General features: G+C 48.8%; 1 protein-coding gene across 1 annotated transcript in view; it reads left to right on the forward strand.

Moving 5' to 3' along the window:
- ENPP6 (ectonucleotide pyrophosphatase/phosphodiesterase 6) overlaps positions 1 to 22,439 on the forward strand; it is a 127,483-nt gene that overhangs the window by 97,603 nt on the left and 7,441 nt on the right. The window contains exons 4-7 of the mRNA XM_023220944.2: positions 305 to 446; positions 1,163 to 1,342; positions 5,381 to 5,518; positions 21,165 to 21,288. Coding sequence (XP_023076712.1) covers positions 305 to 446; positions 1,163 to 1,342; positions 5,381 to 5,518; positions 21,165 to 21,288 — 584 coding nt within the window. The remainder of the gene's footprint in view (positions 1 to 304; positions 447 to 1,162; positions 1,343 to 5,380; positions 5,519 to 21,164; positions 21,289 to 22,439) is intronic.

The raw sequence follows: 22,439 nt of genomic DNA on the forward strand, positions 1-22,439 counted from the left end.
ATCTCCTGACCTCGTGATCCGCCCGTCTCGGCCTCCCAAAGTGCTGGGATTACAGGCTTGAGCCACCGCGCCCGGCCGATGAGAAATCTTTAATCACCAAGGTGCTCAGGACCAGCAATTCTTGGTTCAGTGTGTGTGTTTCCCTTGGAGATCTGACCTCATTTATTTGAGGGTATTGGCTTTGCCTGGCCCAGGGACAAGGTTTCGGGGAGTGTGAACACCGTCGCAGAGTGCTATGGGGGTGATAAGGGAGCAAGCGGGCAGGGGCCTCCCTCACCTATGCCTCTCTCCTCTGTCCCTCCAGGAGTGGCCGGGCCGACCTGGCAGCCATATACCATGAGCGCATCGACGTGGAAGGCCACCACTACGGGCCTGCCTCCCCGCAGAGGAAAGACGCCCTCAAGGCTGTAGACACTGTCCTGAAGTACATGACCAAGTGGATCCAGGTGACCTGAAGCAAAGACACCTGGCCTGGCCTTCTCTCTGTTTGTCTCCTCCACAGTCACGCCTGTCAACATCTTCCCTCTTATTGCTAAAGGCTGACGGGGCATGCACAGGCTTTGACGAGTCCCTTTGCTTCACACAATGCCTTCTGCGGTACCAAGCGATCCCTTGTTCCACAGCCAGGCCAGTGAGAAAGATGGACCTAGGTGTGCCTTCTCGCCTGGCTCAGCTGGAGAGATACCCAGCTCTGTGGAATCCTAATAAGTTTGGTAGCAGCTGGGCCTGTAGACAGGTTCCAGTGCTGATTCTACCTCGTGCTTTTGCTGAATGACTACAAGTGTTCGTTTTTGTTTTTGCCTTTGCTTTACCTTCCTGTGCTTTATCCTGTACATCTGCAACATGGGCACGTGATAGTTCTCAAATAAGCACACAAGTTTGTTGAAAGAGCCAAAGAAGATGCAAACAGAGGGTCGACCTTAAAAAGCTGAAAGTGCTGTGTCAGGTGTCAGCACGAATTGAACGGGACAGAGCCTCACAGTCCCCTCTGCAAAGGGCTTCTGTTGTGGGTTTTGAACTGGGTCTCACCAGGGCAAAATAGTAGATGATTAAACACAGAACTGAGAAGATAGCCTTTCTCCTATCGTTTGCAGTTGACAAAGTCTTCTGAGTGTATGAGCCTCTCTGAGTGCCATAATGACTGCCTTTTCCCACCCCACAGGAGCGGGGCCTGCAGGACCGCCTGAACGTCATCATTTTCTCGGATCACGGAATGACCGACATTTTCTGGATGGACAAAGTGATTGAGCTGAATAAGTACATCAGCCTGAACGACCTGCAGCAAGTGAAGGACCGCGGACCTGTTGTGAGCCTTTGGCCGGCCCCTGGGAAGCACTCTGAGGCAAGACAGCCCCGTAGGGGGTGCAGGGGGGCCATGTGGGCCCTCGTGTATCGCCACTTTCTACTGTGTCCTCTCCTTGTAGTTTTGTTTTGTTTTGTTTTGTTTTTTTTTTGAGGCAGAGTTTCATTCTTGTTGCCCAGGCTGGAGTGCAATGGTGTGATCTCAGCTCACCACAACCTCTGCCTCCCAGGTTCAAGTGATTCTCCTGCCTCAGCCTCCTGAGTAGCTGGGATTACAGGCATGTGCCACCACACCTGGCTAATTTTGTATTTTTAGTAGAGACGGGGTTTCTCCATGTTGGTCAGGCTGGTCTCGAACTCCTGACCTCAGGTGATCTGCTCACCTCGGCCTCCCAAAGTGCTGGGATTACAGGCGTGAGCCACCGAGCCCAGACTTTCCTTGTAGTTTTAATACTGACATATGGAGCAGTGTCAGGAGCTCAGATGCTGGAGGCAGATGATCTAGTTTGTCTGTCAATCCCTGAGTGACCTCTATCAAGTCTCTGTTTTTTCTTCTCTGAAGTTGGCGTGATGATACCTACTCCATTGAATGTCATGAGAATTAAACGAGATCAAGGAAGCACCATACAGGCCCTCACCAGGGCTGTTTTTGTTTGTTTGTTTGTTTGTTTGTTTGTTTTTGAGATGGAGTCTTGCTCTGTCACCCAGGGTAGATTGCAGTGGCCGGATCTCAGATCACTGCAAGCTCTGTCTCCCGGGTTCACGCCATTCTCCTGTCTCAGCCTCCCGAGTAGCTGGGACTGCAGGCACCCACCACTACGCCTGGCTAAATTTTTTTGTGTTTTTTTTAGTAGAGACGGGGTTTCACTGTGTTAGCCAGGATGGTCTCGATCTCTTGACCTCGTGATCCGAGTCTCAGCCTCCCAAAGTGCTGGGATTCCAGGTGTGAGCCACCGCGCCCGGCCTAGGGCTATTTTATTGTAGGCCCAAATGCAGCACTTCTCAGGCGCATCTGGAGAGCATCTGCAGCATCCCTAGGCTGCCCTTTCTCAGGAAGCAGGCTGCTGCCAGGCTGATCTGTTTCTGTGGGGAACGAGAGGGTAAAGAATGAAGGGCTGAGGCTGTATGAAGTACCATCTCTTTATGTCAGAAGCCACCGTTCCCAGCTCTGTTCAGTTGGAAGCCAGACCAGCTCCCCACCCTGGCCCCTCTGCTTCCCTATACGTGAGCCTGGTGGTGTCGTCATAGCTGCCTCCTGGCTGCTGTGAGGGATACGGAAGCACGCTGAGCCCACTGCAAGGACAGTAGGGTCCATGATGATCCCCCCCAGAGGGTGATCCCCACCGCCACTGCCCTGCACTGGGTGTGGTTGAGTTCCCACAGTGCCAAGATAGGGGATAAAGCGCTGCTCCCCACAGTCACTGCCCTGCGTCAGGGATGACTAGACCTCTGCTTACCCTGCTCTCAGAACAAATATTCTCCCCGGCAGTAGCTGGTGACCTACCCTGAGAAGGGAGGAGGAGCAAGTGGCACCTTCTGCTGGCTGCTCGTCCCCTGAGCTCCTAGTCACTTCCCAACATGGGCTTTGTGGCTCGTCCCACTCCCAGATGAAACTGATCCTGGCGGGAAGCAACTGTCTTCCTGGTGGCAGGCGACCTGCTGCCCCTGGAAGGACCTACCACAGGGTGCCAGGAGTAGGTCCTGGCTGGCCTGCTTTCTCTCTCCATCCTCACTGCAGCGATGCAATTGGCTCTCATTAGTAAGGATTAAGCACTGGCGGAGGCCAGGGTCTCACCTCTTCAGCCCAATCTTTCTGCAAATGCATCCTCCTTTCCTTAAGAACTCCGGATTTCCTTAAGTAGAAAATCGTAACTCATGGGGCCTACCCCCTATAAGATCTGTCTATTTGGGGTTGAGGAACACAGATGCCCACAATGCCCCTGCTGCCTGCCTTGCCCCATGCCCAGGGGGATGGCCCTTGGTTCTCAGGCCCCACGGTCAGGAACGATAGGTGCGGGCTATGTTTACACAGTGTTCCCATGAGCTCCCAAAATATGAAATCAGGAACAATATTTTACACATTGGCAGGTTCTTGAAAATCAGTATTTTGTTGTTGTTGTTGTTTTTGGCAAGAAAGATCATCCTTGTCTCCAATTTGGCACTTAGGAACGTGCTGTCTCCAGAACTTGGGCATCAACAGCTTTTGAGCTAGGGAGAGCTCCTTCCAAGGTAGTGTTCAAGTCAGGCATTGCAAGCAGCCAAAGCAGTTGGTAGAGTATTCAAAAGCGGGGGCCATGTTTGGGCGACAGTTTGTCATGTGACGGACACAACAGTTTGTGAGACCTGCTGTGTGTCGCCAGATTTTTCACTTATACAAAAATCCTTCTGCAAATGCATCCTCCTTTCCTTAAGAACTCCGGATTTCCTTAAGTAGAAAATCATAACTCACGGAACTGTCAGAAACCATCCACTAAATTATTTCACAGAGTTAAATTGATAAACTCAATCTTATCTTCAGTTATGCCCAGAAATATATGCCTGATTTGGCTAAAGGCCAAGTCAACATCAGCCAGTCGATTTTAATTTTAGCCATAGATATTTAAGTGGCTGCTACTATTAGAAATAAGTACAGGGCCAGGCACAGTGGCCGATGCCTGTAATCCCAGCACTTTGTGAGGCTGAGGTGGGTGGATCATCTGAGATCAGGGGTTCAAGACCAGCTTCACCAACATGGTGAAACCCTGTCTCTACTAAAAATACAAAAATTAGCTGAGCATGGTGGTGGGTGCCTGTAGTTCCAGCTACTTGGGAGGCTGAGGCAGGAGAATTGCTTGAACCCAGGAGGCGGAGGTTGCAGTGAGCCAAGATCTCGCCATTGCACTCCAGCCTGGGTGTCAAGAGCAAAACTCTGTCTCAAAAAAAAATATATATATATATATACGTATATATATATATACGTATATATATATACGTATATATATACATATATACGTATATATATATATATATATATATAAAGAAAAAAAGAAAAAGAAAAAGAAATATGTACAGGGCTACACTTGGTGGCTGAAGCCTATAATCCTAGCACTTTGGGAGGCTGAGGCAGACAGATGTACAAAATATGTACAAAGTTTGCATCTTCATCATGAAATTAGCAATGTAATTAATGGCAAACAATTACTAGTGCTTTGAAGATTCATGGGCAGGTAGGATGGGCTCTAGGTCAAGTTGAAGAACAAATCTTTTTTGATCTTTGCAATATTTAGTATTACGTAGACCAATTTCTTACTTTCCCTTTAAAATCAGCATGGGAGTTTAGACATAAATAATATCAGAGCATGGGCATTTTGACATTATTATAAAATGAATAAGGTGTGAAAGGTAATGTTACAGCAGACCCTTTATACTCACAACACTTGAGAAATAGGACATTACCACTACCTGGGACATGGGTATGTCCTTCTCAGACCCAATCCCCCTTTTTGCCCCCTCAGAGGAAACCACTGTCTTAAATTATTAAAACTTCTCTTTACAGTTTTACCATACATGCTGTTTAGTTTTGTAGTTGCTCAAACTATAATAAGAAATATAGAATTGGAATAATTTTGTCTGTATTCTTCAGCAACTATCTTTTCCCCCCATCAGGCTGAGATCCCTGAGAATCTTCCAGGAGTGTTTGTAGCTATAATTCATTCGTCTTCAGTGCTGTAGAGTATTCCATTGCAGAACCACACCATGAATTCTTTCTCTCCCCTACTATAACGGGGCATTTGAGCTGTTCCAGTTTGCAGGGTTCACTGGTCCACATATCTACAGGTGCACAGGCTTGAGGGATTTCACTCTGTTCCTCACAGTCAACTTCTTAGGTCAGAGAGTACGTGGATCTTCAGCCTTCCTGGATAAAGCCACCTGGCTTTTTGAGACACACAAGTTTTTTGTTTTTACGTATTCAAGTCTATCAAGTATTTGGCAATTTCTTTCTTTGGTCTTATACGTAAGTTCTCCTCTCCCCTAGCTCCAGTAAATATTCACACATATTTAAGAGAGTGAAACTGATCACTCTTGATTTTCCTTACAGGTATATAACAAGCTGAGCACAGTGGAACACATGACTGTCTACGAGAAAGAAGCCATCCCAAGCAGGTTCTATTACAAGAAAGGGAAGTTTGTCTCTCCTTTGACTTTAGTGGCTGATGAAGGCTGGTTCATAACTGAGGTAATTATGAAATATGCACCAATTTATTCACTATGTGAATTCTATAAAACAGTCCAAAGTTAAATAATAGTTACTCAAGTTTTTATACATAAAAGATTTTTTCATGTAGGCATCATTTGTTGCATTATGTCTTTCTTTAGAGAATCAAAAGTCTTGATCAGGTAACTTTGTAGACACAACTGTAGATGTGAACCCAGAGTCATGGTTTAGACTTCGTGGCTCCAGACTCGCTGTGTTTTAACAAACGGGCCTTAACTCGATTACTGGGCTTACAATGTAACCTGTTTGCTTGAAAGCGGAACAATTACTGTGAACCAAAGCAATTGCTCAAGGGCAGTCAAAAGCAAGGAGAGGCTCAGCTAGCTTTCACCTTCAAGAGAAATGTTTGGCAAACGAGACTGCCAGTCCCCAGCTTGCCAATTTGATCTTTCAGAGGAGATTATCATGCATTTTTGGTCCAAACTTTAATTGGACCTGTGGAGGCCTGAATGACCTCCACAGCGTCCTCCTGGTTGGCCTGGACTCTAAGCTCCCCCAGCTCTGGCATCAGCTTGTGATATCAGGCCACGGCGGGAAGGCCCTGCCCTTTAGGGGAGTCTGTGGTCAAGTGATGTTTACAGTTCATTCCCGAAGACAGCATGGCTTATTTTAGGAATTTGAAGGTAGGTTGCAGTTATTAGCTTGGTTCAAAAGTGATTGTGGTATGGCAAAAATCACAATTACTTTTGCACCAACCTAGTAGAACAGGCTCCAGGGTACATGAGAGTAGCTGGTTGAGGCCAACCAAGTGGAAGACCTAAGACTGTCGGTAGCTGCCCTGGGAGGCGGGCAGGTGATTACCAGCAGGAAGGCTGACTGGGCAAGTGAGTGGGAGTTTGGGACATGGGCATGGGAAAATGGGGGCTGTGTGACATGAACCTCAGTCATGCAGGAGGACTGCGTGACTTCTGGGTGCTCTCAGACAGAGAGAAGCATCTGGCACCAAGAAACTGAGAAGAGAGCAGATCCGATTAGGAGTGTGAGTTGCACAGAGCAGAGGCCAGCGAGGCCCTCCTCAGGCAGCTATGGCTTCTCTGCCACGTGGTTGACAAGATGAGGGTCCCTCTGTTCCCTAACGGCCTCTCCTCTACAATCCAAAATGCTTCTCATCGCTTCATCACACCATGTGAGGTCATCTGGAGTGAGGTTAGGTTGGGATCACCAAATCATCACTTACAGTGGTTTGCTCAGGACCTCACACAGAGCACATATGTAGTCAAGCAAGTCACCGGTCTCACTATATTCCACAATGCCAGCCTTCCAGATCTCACCAAAGGGCTTACTGTTTGAACTTTTTTCAGTTTATAAAATTCTGGCAGAATTGCTTTGAATTTTTAAAAGCAAATATGCCCTGAAGGTTAATTCACAGCCGTCAGTCATTTCTTAGCTGGCTATTTGCATCCGTCTTTACTTTGTCTTTAGCTGAAGTCGCCCATGCTGAGAGACTGGGTGGTAGGGAGGGAAGGTGTAAGAGGGCAGAGGTGATTCTGGCATCTTGGTGGAAAACAGGCTCAGGTAGGGGAGTGCAGGGTCAGAGGTCACCCTGGAGATGCTGGATGACTAATGAGGTGCCATCTCAATTCCGTTGAGAAAGGTCTTGGCCCCCTGCAGTAGGGTGTGACAGGTGCTGGGGAAGCAGCTTCAGCCCTGAATCCTCTCAGTGAAAGTAAACATGGTGTCTCAGCAGCCACATGTCTGGCATGAAGATGCTGGGCCTTCCAGTGAGTGATGAAATGCAGTGCTGGGAGACCTTGAGACATCCGTTAAGATGCTCTTGGTCATAAATCACAGCCCATTTGATAAATGTGACTGAAACAAAAAGGATTTACCATCCCACATAACTAGAAGTCTGGAGGCAGGCAAGTCCAGGATTGCTGAATTGAGCAACTCAATTATATCACAGCCCAAGCCAGCTCTTCTGCAATGATCTTGGCTTTCTTCAAGGTCACAAGATGGCTGCTGCAGCTCCACACATCACATCATATCCCGTCAGGACATTCCAAAGCAGGAAAGAAAAGGTGTGGGTTCTGTTTACACATCTCCTACTTTTATCAGGGAGCAAAATATACATACCAGAACCAGGGCCAGACTTGGGTTTTGTAGGACTCTGAAGATTATGGAATTAAGGTGAAGGGGATCTCTCTTTAAGAAGGAAACGTACACAATTATGAATACAAAATTAGGTACAGGGATTTGGAAGAAGTTCACACACATGAGGAACCTTGGTGCATAAGCTGTAAATCTGCTTCTGCCCAGAACCCCCTAGCAACTTCCCCTGGTCTCATCAATCAGCTGACTAGTGGGGCTAGGAAGTTCCCGCCTTGGGTCAGCTCTGGTTCTGAGATCTGAAGTTGTGCTGAAGTGCAGACCAGGGGGTCCCAATCACGGGACAAAAGTGAAACAGAGGCCAGGAGTCAGGCAGACTGGGGCCCCGAAACAAAGAACAGAAAGAAGGGGTGAGGGGAGAGCGAGGACAAACGGCAGCCTCTGCCCCATTCTGACTTGCGCTGGCCCACTCAGGATGCCAGTGACAAGTGTGAGGACACGTCCTCCTTCCCCTGGCTCTGCTTCCGTCTCCCCCACATCCTCCTGCCCCGCACTCTGCTGTGGGTCCAAGTGCCTGCTCCCTTCCCTCTTCCCGGCATCCTCCCCCCACATACTCTGCTGTGGGTCCAGGTGACTGCTCCCTTCCCTTTTCCCAGCATCCTTTCACACTGCACTCTGCTGTGAGTCCAGGTACCTGCTCCCTTCCATCTCCCCGCATCCTCCCCCCACATACTCTGCTGTGGGTCCGAGTGCCTGCTCCCTTCCATCTGCCCCGCATCCTCCTACCCCGCACTCTGCTGTGGGTCCAGGTACCTGCTCCCTTCCATCTCCCCCCAGTCATCCCGCCCCGCACTCTGCTGTGGGTCCGAGTACCTGCTCCCCTGTAGGAAATGACAAATTAGTGTTGACCACGTTACGTTCTATTATGTATTTTGTACGCATTGACAAATACACACACACGTTTGTCTCAGTAAATCAGAAGTGAGACCATCAGTTAGCAAGGGCTAACCAGTACTGTATTGTAAGTCTTAGGGAGAAGCCACAGAACAGAAAGGAAGAATGCCTAGCTGTTGACAATTACTAGAGCAGCATTTTAAAATATACAATCATTTCCAAAGGAAGATTCGAGGTAATTTCAAAGATAAGTGAAGCAGGAACTTTAAAAAGAAAAAAAAGGACATCAGAAATAAGATAAATAGGGTGTGAAAAAAGAAGATTGGCTCTGAAAGAGGAAGGTTGCTCACTAATAGACTATCCATGGTGGCTCACACACCTTTAATTACTAATGATAAGGGCTGCGAAACTCATCTTCATGTATCACACCCAGACCCTTAGCAACTCTACAATGACCCCTCCCCCAAAGCTTCAATGACATGCATAGAAAGTTATTTTATACCTTGCAGATAACAAATCCATCAAGAAAAATTTCTGTTTAAATTTTAGTCAATGACAACAGCAACTACTGCAATAATAATAGCTATCTTGAATTAAGTGCATCCTAGTTCCTGTTTCTAATTCTCCTAATGACTCTGCATCATGGATATTGTTAGTTTTGTTTGTTTGTTTGTTTTGTTGTTGTTTTCTTGTTTTGTTTTGTGTTTTTTTTGACACGGAGTCTCACTCTGTCACCCAGGCTGGGATGCAGTGGCACAATCTCAGCTCACTGCAACCTCTGCCTCCTAGGTTCAAGAGATCCTCCTGCCTCAGCCTCCCAAGTAGCTGAGATTACAAGTGCCCACCACCATGCCCAGCTAATTTTTGTATTTTTAGTAGAGATGGGGTTTCACCATGTTGGCCAGGAGGGTCTTGAACTTCTGACCTCAAGTGATCTGCCTGCCTTGGCCTCCCAAAGTGCTGGGATTACAGGCGTGAGCCAGCGCACCCAGCTGTTATTGTTAGTTCTGAAAATAACATACAGCCAAATAAAATGGAACACACATGTGGTTCTGAGCTTCCAAGAAGCTAATCCAAAGAGAACAATCAGTTCCATTAATATAACTTACAGCATCTATATTCATGAACATATATGTTTCTCTGGAAAATCATAATTGTCCCTGAGTCCTGAGAGACACTGAGATATCTTTTAATGACTCTTTGCAGTTTCCTAGACTAAACATCTTGATCATTTTACTTCTACCCTGGAATTTGCAAATTTTTATTATGAAGACACCATATGTAAAAGTTATAATTTCTGATTCTACTTTACTATAACATTGGGGCTTTATTTATTTGTTTTCTGAGAAATCCCAAAAACAAGTGCCCATTCTTTCTTTATTGGCTTAAACTTCTTTTTTTGACATCATTCTATTGTTTGTTGTACTTTCTTGACAACAGAGAATTAAAAACCCCATTCTATATCCTTGTTTCTGCTCTGTGCCAAGGCCATTAATCTCTCACATTCCTATTCGCAAAACTTCTCCCCAAATGGTAAAAGAACGTTATGTTTTGCCCTGAAACCTACACACCCATCCACAGTGCATGCGATGACATTTCAGGGCTGGCTTACACTTCACATCTGTGGCATGGCGAGACTCTCAGCCTGAAAGCAGTCTCTCTGGGTCTGAGTTGGGCTGGCAGATGAGACTGGTTTCTGGTTTAGCCATGATTAGGAAAACAGCTGAGTCAGGACACGATGATCCTGGGTGACAGCCACTAGAGTCCTGTCCCCCACTCCTTTCTGCCTACAGCCGCCATCCCAGAAACATGGAGGATTCGGTCTCCTTGGTAAAAATGCCCTTCCCCAAAACACACTAACTTTCTACCATCGGTTTAAGTCTTGCAGACTTTAAGGCGGCGGCACTAACAGGAAGACTTCATTGAGTTTATCTTTTTCTTAGGATTTCTTAGAGAGGCGTCACTGAAAAAGATAAAGACAGGAACAGATTGTATTTTTTTTTTTTTTTTGAGATGGAGTCTTGCTCTGTCGCCCAGGAGGCTGGGGTGCAGTGGCGGGATCTCGGCTCACTGCAACCTCCACCTGCCAGTTTCAAGTGATTCTCCTGCCTCAACCTCCTGAGTAGCTGGGACTACAGGCGTCTGCCACCATGCCTGGCTAATTTTTCTATTTTTAGTAGGAACGGGATTTTACCACATTTGCCAGACTGGTCTTGAACTCCTGACCTTGTGATCCTCCCACCTCAGCCTCCCAAAATGCTGGAATTACACAGTCATCCAGCGGGATTGCTGACCCTGCCATAGTAAAGCAAGCCCCCTGGCCAGGGTCCCCCAGTTTGCCTCTGCCCCTGCACTCTTTAATAAACCAGCTGGATTTCCAACTGCTGTCAGTCCTTTCTCCAGCCTCCTGTCCTGAAAGGAGAGAAATCTGAAAGTGTTCTTATCCCCATAGGATAAAACAGAAAGAGGTAAAGCACAGGCTGCCTCCACGGGTCCAGCCTGAGCCCGTCACACCAGCCAAGTTCTTTGCTTCAAGGATAGGAAATGGGCCTTCCTCACGGAAGTCCTGCCTGAGACCTGGTCCCTGTCCTCTGGAAAGCCTTTGCCCTGCGTCTTCCCGTCAGAGGATGAAGATCACGCTCTTCCCCAGAGCACGGGAGCCCTGCCCAGGTTGGCACCACTGGGGTTCTCCGTTGGTCACCCTGCCACTCCCTCTCCCAGGGGCCTGGGGCAGGTTGGGTTGTCACAATGTCGTGGTGGGCCAAGGACATTGAGGAGGCTGGCTTGGTGATGCTAAATTATGGGAGAGTCAGGCACAACACAGCAAAATGCCAAGTGGAGAAGGGCAGTTTGCAGCAGACTCAAGCATACTCTTCCATCCCCGACTGTGAAGGCCGTGTGCGTCAGGCATCATGTGCCTAGCAAACCAGCAGATGTGTGCTGAGTGCCGACTACATGTGATGGCCAATGAAAAGTTCTAATTCCACAGTGGGGAGCCACTGGAAGTCCTCGTCCCCCTCCCGCTCTCCCTGCTAGTGAAGGCACTAGATACTAAATAAACACACATGCCACACCAATAAATCACCGTGGTAAGAGCTGTCATGGACACAGAGAGTGCCATGAAACAGGGTACTGGGGTGGGGGAAACAGGAGCCCGATGTAGATGAGGGGCTGCGGGGGTCTCTCTGAGAAGCGAGCTTGAGGCTGAAACCCAGAGGAGGAGTTCTCAGCGGTCAGGCGGGAAGAGGAAGTGCTCTCCAGGCTGAGGGAACGGGCTGCTTGAAGAACCTGAGCCAGGAAAGACCTCTGAGAGTTAGAGGCATGGAAAGAATGGGCCAGGTGGCCAAGTGTGGGGAGCCAGGAGAGGGGACGTGGCAACGAGATGGGGCTGCTTAGGTAAGCAAGGGACCATTGGCCCAGGACTTGGTATTTTTTATCTTAAGACTTGGTATTTTTGTGGCCGGGCATGGTGGCTCACACCTGTAATATCAGCACTTTTGGAGGCCGAGGCAGGAGGATCACCTGAGGTCAGGAGTTTGAGACCAGCCTGGCCAACATGGTGAAACCCCGTCTCTACTAAAAATACAAAAATTAGCCAGGCGTGGTGGTGCGTCCCTATGATCCCAGCTACTTGGGAGGCTGAGGCAGGAGAATCACTTGAACCTGGGAGGCGGAAATTTCCGTGAGCCAAGATTGTGGCACTGTACTCCAGCCTGGGCGACAGTGAGATTCCATCTCAAGATAAAAAAAACAAAAAACTTGTTTTTTTTTTTTTATCTTAAGTTCAATGGGAGACCACAGGGAATTTTTCCAGGGGAAGATCATGACCCATTATCTTCAGGGTAATGTAATTCACAGCTCATGGGAAGAACAGAGTCAAAGATCTGAGGTGATGAGCAGTTCCATGAAAATTCTTATACTGACCCGCTAAACAAACTGTCAATGTGATTTCATCCACCTTTAATTAGTAATACTGGTTGCTGTGAACAACAATCTTAATTTTTCATGCCTGGGTCATTGTAGACTTTGGAAAGAGCTCCCTATGGCCCTCCCAAAAGTTTCAATGACATATACATCAAGTTATTTTTTATTTTGCACATAATAAATATATGGGGATTTTTTAAAATTTTGATCAGTAACAACCATAACAGTAGTGGCTATCTGGAATTAGGTACCTCCTCAGTTCACTCTCTCTGCGTTGTGGATACTGCGATCCCAATTTTAACTGAGTTAATGGCGGCTCAGCATTTCAGGTGCCATGCCTGTGGTTACAAATCTCTGAGCAACAAACCCAGGACTTGAATTCCAGTCTAGCCATTAAGCACACAGTCCCATCCAGTTCTTCTAAGATGTTCCAAACATTTCATCAGAATGTTCAATGTGTTTCTGACCTCGTGTTTCCCAGTTACAGACTCACCCTTCTGGCTTCTGTGGGGTCTAGAGCTATGTCTTGGCTCCTTCACACTTGCAGAAACAGAAGTTCTACCATCGTCCTTTTAAATTTTTTTGCTCATGTCATACTGCAAAAACCTCTACAGTTGCTCCAAGCCCAATTTACCTCCTTTTCTTTTTCGTTACCCCAACCCCTTTCTTTCTTATCACCAACATGGGTGATTTGCATATACCAGAACCAAAATTTTTCTGGTTGTGAAAACAATTCTTCCATTGCAACATTTCAGTGTTGGGAATTTGGTGGTCAGGGAGAGGTAACCGAGCTCGCCCAAGTAACTTCAATCAGCCTAATAAATAATCAGTAGAATCCCTGGAATGCCCTCTCTGTGCCAATCCCTCCCTATCCTTCAAAGGCCAAATCAAACACCATCTCTTCCAGGAAACACTCAAGAGTTGCTAATGTTCTCCAGCTTGGAATTCCATAAGACCTGATGCTACATTTGTTTATTTGTTTTGGACTCTGCCCTCCTAGAGTGGAAGCTCCCTGAGGACAGGTCTTTGGCATCTTGACCTTTGTTTCCCATCATGAACTTGTACACAGTAGAGGCTCAGTAGATGTTAGTGGGTGGTACGAATTATTAAATATTGAGGCAGTTGATTCCTGACTCTACTTATTGACAGGTTGTTCACTTGGCTGGTGTGTAAACCAGTCACCGAGTAAACCAGTCACCAAGTAAACAGAGAAGAAAGCGAAGTCAGGCTTTCAACCCTGGCTAATTATTAGTAGCCCCAGAAGAGATTTCAACAGGGAAGAAATGTTGAAAGCACAAATTCTCCTGGCATCAGTTGACCCAGAGCTACAGTCCAAGGCCGAGACACAGCCCTGAGGGGCTGATTCCTGCAGCCTCTCCTGGACAGTGTCCATCTTATGCCACCATGCTCATGAAGGTAGGATGCAGAAAGATTTCCCCAGAGCTTGGTGAAAGATCATAGAACATGGTCCGGACCCCTGCCTGACTGGAGAGAAATGCAGCAAATTCAGGCCCAAGCTTCTAGAGGCCGATATTTTTCTCCAGAGGAGAGACTTATTTTGAAAACTGGAAAAGGATATGAAATGCCAGACTCAATTCTAAAGCCTGTGGTTGAACGGCTGTGAGGCCTGGACCCAAAATATCTGGGGAAATCAAGACAATCTGGAAAACGTGGCTTCGGAGCTTTAGTGGCAGCTCGTGTGGTATTGTCCAGGCCTGCCTGAGCTTCAGGAAGTCAGATGTGGGGCGGGAAGCTGCATGCGTTCTGGTGGTGACCAGGGCCGCCTGTGTGAGCTGCATGGGAGCACGGGCATCCCCTTCTCGGCCTGGCTGCACTGCAATCAACGTGATTCGGGGAAAAAAAGAGAAGAAGAAAGAAACCTCATCCGCGGAGTGGTTTTCTCCAGCGCCTCGCTCCACTCCGAGAACGTCTGCGTCTCTGATCCCTGCTGACTTTGTGCCTGCATTTCCCATTTCAAGGATCAAGCAGTGTGTGGCCAGGGGCTCTCTGGGGTCAGGCCAGGGGTCTGCTGCCTGAGCAATTCCATTCTGTTTTAGAAAGACGGAGAAAGGGCAATGGTTAGAGGAACATCTCTTTGGAGCAGCATGCGGCAAACACATCTCTTTCTTTCTTTTTTTTTTTTTTTTTTTTTTGAGACGGAGTCTCGCTCTGTCTCCCAGGCTGGACTGCAGTGGCCGGATCTCAGCTCACTGCAAGCTCCGCCTCCCGGGTTTACACCATTCTCCTGCCTCAGCCTCCCAAGTAGCTGGGACTACAGGCGCCCACCACCTCGCCCGGCTAATTTTTTTGTATTTTTTAGTAAAGACGGGGTTTCACCGTGTTAGCCAGGATGGTCTCGATCTCCTGACCTCGTGATCCGCCCGTCTCGGCCTCCCAAAGTGCTGGGATTACAGGCTTGAGCCACCGCGCCCAGCCACATCTCAAAGGCTCATAGCCACCACTCCCACGGGCTCCAAAGAGTCCCGCTGGCTGGAAGCCTCTTCGCAGGACAATTTAAAATAGCAATGCCCAAAATCCGAGAAAGCGCGGTTTATAATAAAACCATATCTCGACCTTCACACTAGCAGCAAAACCATCCAAGCCAGCCAAACTGTCCTCATTTCACCAGCGTTTTCACTGAAGCCACCCATGGCTGGAACACTATTGGTGACTTTTCTTAGACTGGGAGTATGTCAGAGTGTATTGTATTTCCAGGGAGGTGGGAGGCTTCTGTTATCACCATGTCCTAGAAGAAAAATGTGGATTGTTATTAGGCCTCTAATACAACTTAGATACGTTTCACCTTTTATTTTAATCTGACCAGATTTCAACAGTGTCCCCCAGTTCCCCGGAGACCTGTTGTGATACCTCAAGGGAGAAAGGGGAGAACTTGGGTCCCTAACCCCACACCTCATGAGAATGATACTTTCAGTAGTTGAAAGAAGACACGATAGTTAAAATGTGTAACAACCAGCACCCCATGGGTGCCAGCCATTGAGAATGAAGCACCTGTTGGAGCAGCTGGGGGGCCTCCCTGACTCCTGCCTGTTGGAAAGCAGCGCTGTGCCAGCTGATCCTGTGCCTAATTCTGTGGTCCCTTGAAGCCCTTTGAACTTTGTAAGAGGGAGGGCCCATTTTGCTATGCCCAGGGCCACACAAAGGGAGATGAGGCACAGTCCCTGATCTCAGGCACTTCTCAGAAAAGGACAATCATCCTTTTACATGGCCCATGGCAGATGCCAGGTGAGCAGCTTCCAGGGGTTCCCATGCCTGACTGCACATCCCGACCACCTGGGGGACATTCGGAAGAGATTCCTCAACTCCTCCTGACCTGCTGAATGCAAATATCCAGGAGCCAGGTCCAGGCCAAGCTCAGGGTGGTCCTTGTGCAGCCAGCATGGGATGCACTGGTGTGGATGGTGAGCAGCCTGGTTTCCAGCAGGGAGTGACGCTGTGGCCTCTGTGGGAAGAAGGCCAGGGGGCAGCGCCAGGCAGCGCAGGAGGGACCAGACAAGGCCCTGCAACGGCACCTCTACTCTGGGTGGGATGCCAGGGAAGACAAGATTTCAACCCTCCTGCCACCTTGAGAGGAGTCATTTAGGGATGTAGGACACAGCTGGAGGCTGGACGTTGGGCAGCTGTTGGCCACCAGCCTCCTCTGCTATTCTTCCTGGCTTTGCAACCGTTCTCCTATATATGGTGGAGAGAGATAGGAAGGAATGGGTGAGAAATATGTATGCTCATGTATTCCAAAAATGCATCATGAAAAGACAAGTAAATGCGCCTAGAGTTTGCAAAGCCACACCTTGCCCATGTGCAACAGCAAATAATGAACATGGACCACTCGGTGCTCCCCACCTCTTCCTGTCCCTCCACCCCTCCCTCCACCTGCACCTTCATTCCCAGCGCAGCCTCGCATTTCTGGGTGTGCTCCCCAGATAGCACAGCTCAGCTCAGCACACAAAGGGATCCTGCAATGCTGAATGCAAACGGATGGGCCCTGGCAAGTGTAGAACACACTGTATTTACTGGGTTTCTGATTTGGAGGTAAAGCACGAATGTTGCATTTTCTTTTCATTTTAATGCTAAGGATGATTAAGACAAAGCCTGGTCTAGAAATTATAACCCTTATCTCATAATTATTCCTTGGCTACCCAAGTTAATGCAAGCATATAACAGGCATTATCACGGGGAGCTGGCGATGGAGTGCAGGCACCCAAATAGAATGCAGGCACCCGTATGAAACTGCGCAAGCCTGAAGGCAACCGCTCAGCCGCTTCTCACCGTGCTTCCTGGTGTGGGGCGATTTATTTCTGGTTCCTTCCTGTTAGAAATGATTAACTGGTTGAGGGGCTCATCAAGGAGGGTCCTGGCATTGCTGTCTACCCCTGTCTAGAGGAGGGGTCCTGGAGGGCACTGGGAAGCACTGAGCACATCACCGTGGGTGAAGATGTTATCTAAATTCCTAATATAGTGCTGACTGTACCGTGGCCAACTTGTCCTGGTTCACCTGGGACGGTTCTGGTTTTCAAACTGAAAGTCTTGCATCCCTGAAACTCTCTCAGCTGCAAACCAGGACAGTTGATCACCCTGTTTAGTTGCCACAACCCCACTAGCAAAACAACCCAGTTCCTGTCCCCTTCCAGCTCTGCCAGCCGTCTCTCTCTGATGGCAGCTTTCTTTCCATCTTTCCCATCTAGGTCATTCAAGGGGTCCCCTGCTCTTGGAGTTCCCAGCATTCTGTCACTGCAGAACCCTTGTAGTGACCCCACCCTCTTTATTTGGACTCCCTGTGTGGACTCCTCATCCTGATTTTTCCTCTCCACCTCCCTATCCCACTGCTACACACACTCACACACACATAAACATTAACACACACGTACAACACAGACAGACGCACATAAACACACACTCACATGTACACACTTATGCACACACATACATGCTTAAACTCATGCACTCACACACACTCTCATACCCAGGCACATACATACTCATGCACACACACATGCACACACGTGTTTACATGCATGTAGGACACATGCACACAGCTGCATCCCCAGTGACTGACTTTCCCCACAGCCTCCTCCCGTGTCCCCTCCACTGAAGGCCTCCCTGGGGACTGAGCCTCCCTCCTTCCTTTAGCCTTGGGCACCCACTCCTGGTACCGACTTACTCTGGAGTCAGTGCCCAGCAGCTGCAGCCTCCTTCCTCCCTCACTAAAGCTGAGCTCTGTTAGGGGAAGGAGCCGCCCTCCCCTGACCCCAGAAGCCTAGCCGAGTTCCCGGCATGAATCCAGCACTCAGTGCATGTCTGTGGAACTGAATCAACCGGCCCTGAAATCTTAGGCTTCTCCTACATGCTGGCAAGGACGTTCCACCGTTGCCTGGGACCCCTCTCACCTGGGGCCCCCTACTCCTTCTCTGCCTGCATGGAGTGGATTCCCTCCCCACCAGCTGATGAGCTGGGAGCCACCCCCTCCAGCACACGTTGCAGGAGAACCGGGTGCTTCCTGCCACCCTGGGAATTGGCTGCCCACCCTACAGTGGGATCCCACTTAGAGGCCCCCCTGCCCCTGGACACACACACACAAGCCCACCTTCTACTCTTGTTTCTCACCTTCGGCCAGATCTGGAGGGCTGGGTCGCCTCCCTGACTGTCACTAGGTGGCGCTATGTGGCAGTCCCTGGGCCCCAGAGGCTGGATGGGGTCAGCAGGCCAACCAGGAGCTTCCGGATCCACAGGTGGGGATTCCCGCTGTGGAGGTGGAGAGGCGTGTGGCAGGCCCTTCTGCGTAGGCCTGGCCTCAGCTGTATGCCCTTGAAAAGATAATGTGGGGTACAAAACAAAGGTGCTAAAAGTCACTGGCAGAGGGAAAAGAAGAAAATCATCGCCGCAGCATTGTGAAATGAAGGCTGAGCCCATCACTTACCCTACACAGTCGCCTGTGCACCTGACCTGCCAGGTGGCTACGATTTTTTCATCAGTAAGAGCAATTATTTTTCTGGGGCAACTAGTTATTTTAACAAAAATGAGTCGATTTACCTGTGACTAGAAAGATCCAAAATCACCTTCAGGGCTGGGGTGTTCATGGCTGCGTGTGTCGATTTGTGGAATCTAGGCCGTCGGGCTTCATCTCTCTTGTTTCTGTTCTTTGTCATGGCACACACACAGACTATGAGGTTCATAATTGGTGAGGTCGTTCATAGCAAAAGAGTTCCACTTCGTGCTTCAGTGCTCACCGTCTTGTAGACTGTGAGAGGGAGAAGCAACACATTAAATTAGCTGACGAGACTAAATTGGGATGTGTTGTGATCATCACCATGGACAGATAAGGAAGAAAAAAGAGAAAGTTAGAGATGCAGTAAGTGAAAGAAACCTTCCCATGGAAAAACACAAGCCACAGCTGGAGAAGGAGGGACGAGGGATGCGGGAAACTCAGGAAACGGAGAAACTTGGAAAGCTGCAGTGCGAGGGGGCGATTTATGGGGTGAGAGCAGATGGCTGTGCAATGTGATATGACAGCTAAATAAGCACAAGCAGGCTCAGCCCTCACGACCCACACTGCCCAGCTGCATACGGCCTGGGTGCCTGGCCCCACCGCCAGGGGCATCTGCGGACCAGACCGCTGCCACCCATTGAGCACCTATTGTGTGTCAGGGACTTAGCACACAGTCATGCCATCCCCCACAGACCCTGCAAGGTGGCCAGGACCAGCAGGGAGACTGCAGCTCACAGAAGTGAAATAGCCAAGATCCCAGAGCTAGAAAGTAGCAGCGGGAATTTAACCCGATTTAACTGCACCAACCCAGTTCCAAAATCCTGTTAGTGCTTTGTGTCTGGTCACACTCTGTGAGTGAGGATGTGAGGTGCAAGGTGACATCTCACTGGCCAGCGCCAGCAGGAGCACTGCAGTGACCTCTGGCAGTGCGGAGTGGAAGGGGCCCAGGCACCGGGAGACAGATGACCTGGGTTCCAATCCCAGCCCTGCCTTGCACTAGCTGTGTGGCTCTGACTCAGTCACTTCACCTCTCTGAGCCTTAGTCCCTTCAACTACAACACAGAGGAAATGGTATCATCCCCACTGGGATGTTGTGATGGTTAAGTGGATGTTGGTGTCAGCTCTTGGTGAACTGCTTGGCTCACTAAACATATGATACTGTTATTAGTCTCGTGAGCCAACCTGTAAATTGCCGGTAGCTTAGCGGTCTTGATTCTGCTCATTCATCATGACCAGCCTATTCTACCTCCTATATTTGAAGTAGTAAATATTTGTAATATTGAAACCTGCTTAGCAAGGATGGACCATTCATCCTTGGTGAGGTCTTAGAAGAACGAGTGGCTTCTGTGGTGCATGACTAGGCTTGTGCCCAGCTGGCTGCAGCCTCCATAGGACATGCAAAGCCTTCTCTCAGTCCTCTATTTCATAGCAAGTGAGCAGCTGTAGTCTAAGAAAATTTGGTTCTGAAGAAAAGAAGGGTGATGGGAAGTGATGGTTCTGGAACCCCTCCCAAAGGAAGAGTGGTTGAGGGAAATTAAGATCTGCAAAGCCTGGAAAAGGGGAGCAAAGGTGCCATCTTCCAGTGTGCTCATTAACGGAGGAGAGGAGGCTGGCTTGGAGTTGCTCCCAAGGTCAGGGCTAGGAGGAAGAAGGGCAGGGTGGGCTGCATGGGAAAGGGCATTGGGATGTGCTGAGGCTGGGCTCCAGCTGCTTTGCTAGGAAATGTGATTAGACGGATAATGTTTCCCAACGATTCTCCGTCAGCTGGATATCCCGCCATTCAGTTCAATGCTGACAACAATACTTGGAGTTAGAGTGGGCCTCACAGGTCAAGGGGCTCCATCCCACAAGGCAGCCCCCACTCAGATGCCAGCCACAAGTCCCAGGTCCCCAGGATGCCGGCATCTGTGTTTGATTTGGCTGCATTCGAGGGGTCACACTTCAGGTTTGATCATTCACTAGGACAAATCACTGAACTCAGGAAAGCACACTACATTTAAGATGACTGTTTTATTGGAATGGATGGCCCTTAGGGAGGTACCACATCGAGAGGCCCGTGGGAGAGAAAGCATGGGAGGTGAGGCACACAGAGCTTCCACTCCCCAGGGGCTCCGGAACCGCACGCCCTGTGGGCTTCACATGGGGCTTCATTGAGCAGACACCAGTGAGGAAATCATGGGTCAGGTGATTGGACTCAGTCTCCAAGCCCTCTCCCCTCCTCTGGTCTGGTTCCTCTGGTGGCCAGCCTCCACCCTGAAGCTGTCTAGCCCCCAACCCCAGGACCCCTCTCAGTAGCATTAATTCAGGTGTGAGAGAAAAGAGCTCCTTTTGAATGAAAAGCCAAAGACATTCTTATCACTCAGGAAATTGTACCCCTGGTTTTCGGAGCTCTAGGTTAGAAACCTGGGGCAAAAACCAAATACATTTTTTATGACACCACAGATACATTTTAACATCCCTTCTGCCACTAACTTACTATATTTAGTGGCTCTAAAACTGATTACGGAACACAATTCAGTCCCGTGTAGGAAAACATCTTGTTAACCAGAGCACTTAGCAATTGAATAGGCTGCTGCCCAAGGTCTGAGCCGCCTGGAGCAGGAAGAGTGGCCGCGGAGGTTGGGTGGCTCAGTCAGTGTGCAGAGGAGGAAAGCGCCCCCTGCTGGAGTGGCAGCGTGGAGCAGATGCCCGCTCAGCGCCACTCAGGACTCAGAGTCACGTGTCTGCCTTGCTTGGTTTCAGAATCGAGAGATGCTTCCGTTTTGGATGAACAGCACCGGCAGGCGGGAAGGTTGGCAGCGTGGATGGCACGGCTACGACAACGAGCTCATGGACATGCGGGGCATCTTCCTGGCCTTCGGACCTGGTAGGCGAGGAAAGGACCAGATCCTCTCAGACCCCATTCCCAAAGAAGTGTCTGTAAGTGGGGGCTATGGGTGCCAGGAGAGGCTGCAGAGATTTCCTTACAGACCCTCTTTATGAGCCAAGCAGAGCAAACCCAGCCGGTCTCCATGAAACATCTTTTGCTGGCTTCCTTTCAAATGCTTCTTGGGTTTGGCAAATGTAGCCAAATACTTTGCCTCGTAAATTTTAAATCCTGAGTGCAGTGAAGAAAATGTATTCCACATGTTTGTGATTCATTTTTTACCTAATTCATCAAAATGTTATTTCACAGCTATCTGACGTCCAGGAAAGCTTATCGGACACCAGGTTGCTGACAGCTGTGAGTCTCACAGTTGATGCGATCGCTTCTCAAGGTCTGGCTCTTCCACAGTCCTTCCCATCTACAGCACCCACCTCAGGGAGGCTCATTTAGTTTAGGGCCCAACCAGAAGCTGGGATATGCTCAAGGGCAGGCGTGGAAATGACCTTGAGCCTGACTTTGAGAATGAGCCAGAATGACGAGGGATGCCTTGGATGAGAGCAAATCTGCTTTGTCTTCCTTGACCAGATTAATTCCTAGGGCTGGAGGAGAGGAGAGATGGAGAAGGCCTATCTGGTCATTTGATATAACAGATGGATCCCTGTCAATTCATACTTCGGAAAAGTTTGCCAAACACTCAAGATCTTACTACTACCTGAACACCCTCTTCTCCCAAAAACAAAAATTAAAAAGGGGAAAAAAGCATCCAACAGTCATCAACCATCAACCAACCAGTTGACTGGTTCATGAGCTATCCTACTTTCTTAGTACAGTCCCTCCTCCTGTACTTATTATAAGCAGCTTACCCTGATACCTGTATTCTGAATGCCTTTTTCTAGATGTTGGTCAAAATGTTTCAGCCCCCAAAAGTCCATGTTTGCCTTTCAAATTATAGGTTAGGCATCACATCTACAAGCTCTGCTTATCTCTTCAATGTAGTAAGATCAAAGACGTATGTCAGCATCCCTTATTCGGCCTACCACGGTTCACTCTACTTTCCACAAAATCCCTGTTAAGAACTATGAAGTGTCAGTTTCTGCAACCTTCGTGGGTGCCTGAGCTTAGGAAACACATTAGTCCAAATCCCTTTCCAC

Source organism: Piliocolobus tephrosceles, chromosome 3, assembly GCF_002776525.5.
Source record: "Piliocolobus tephrosceles isolate RC106 chromosome 3, ASM277652v3, whole genome shotgun sequence".
NCBI lineage: Eukaryota > Metazoa > Chordata > Mammalia > Primates > Cercopithecidae > Piliocolobus > Piliocolobus tephrosceles.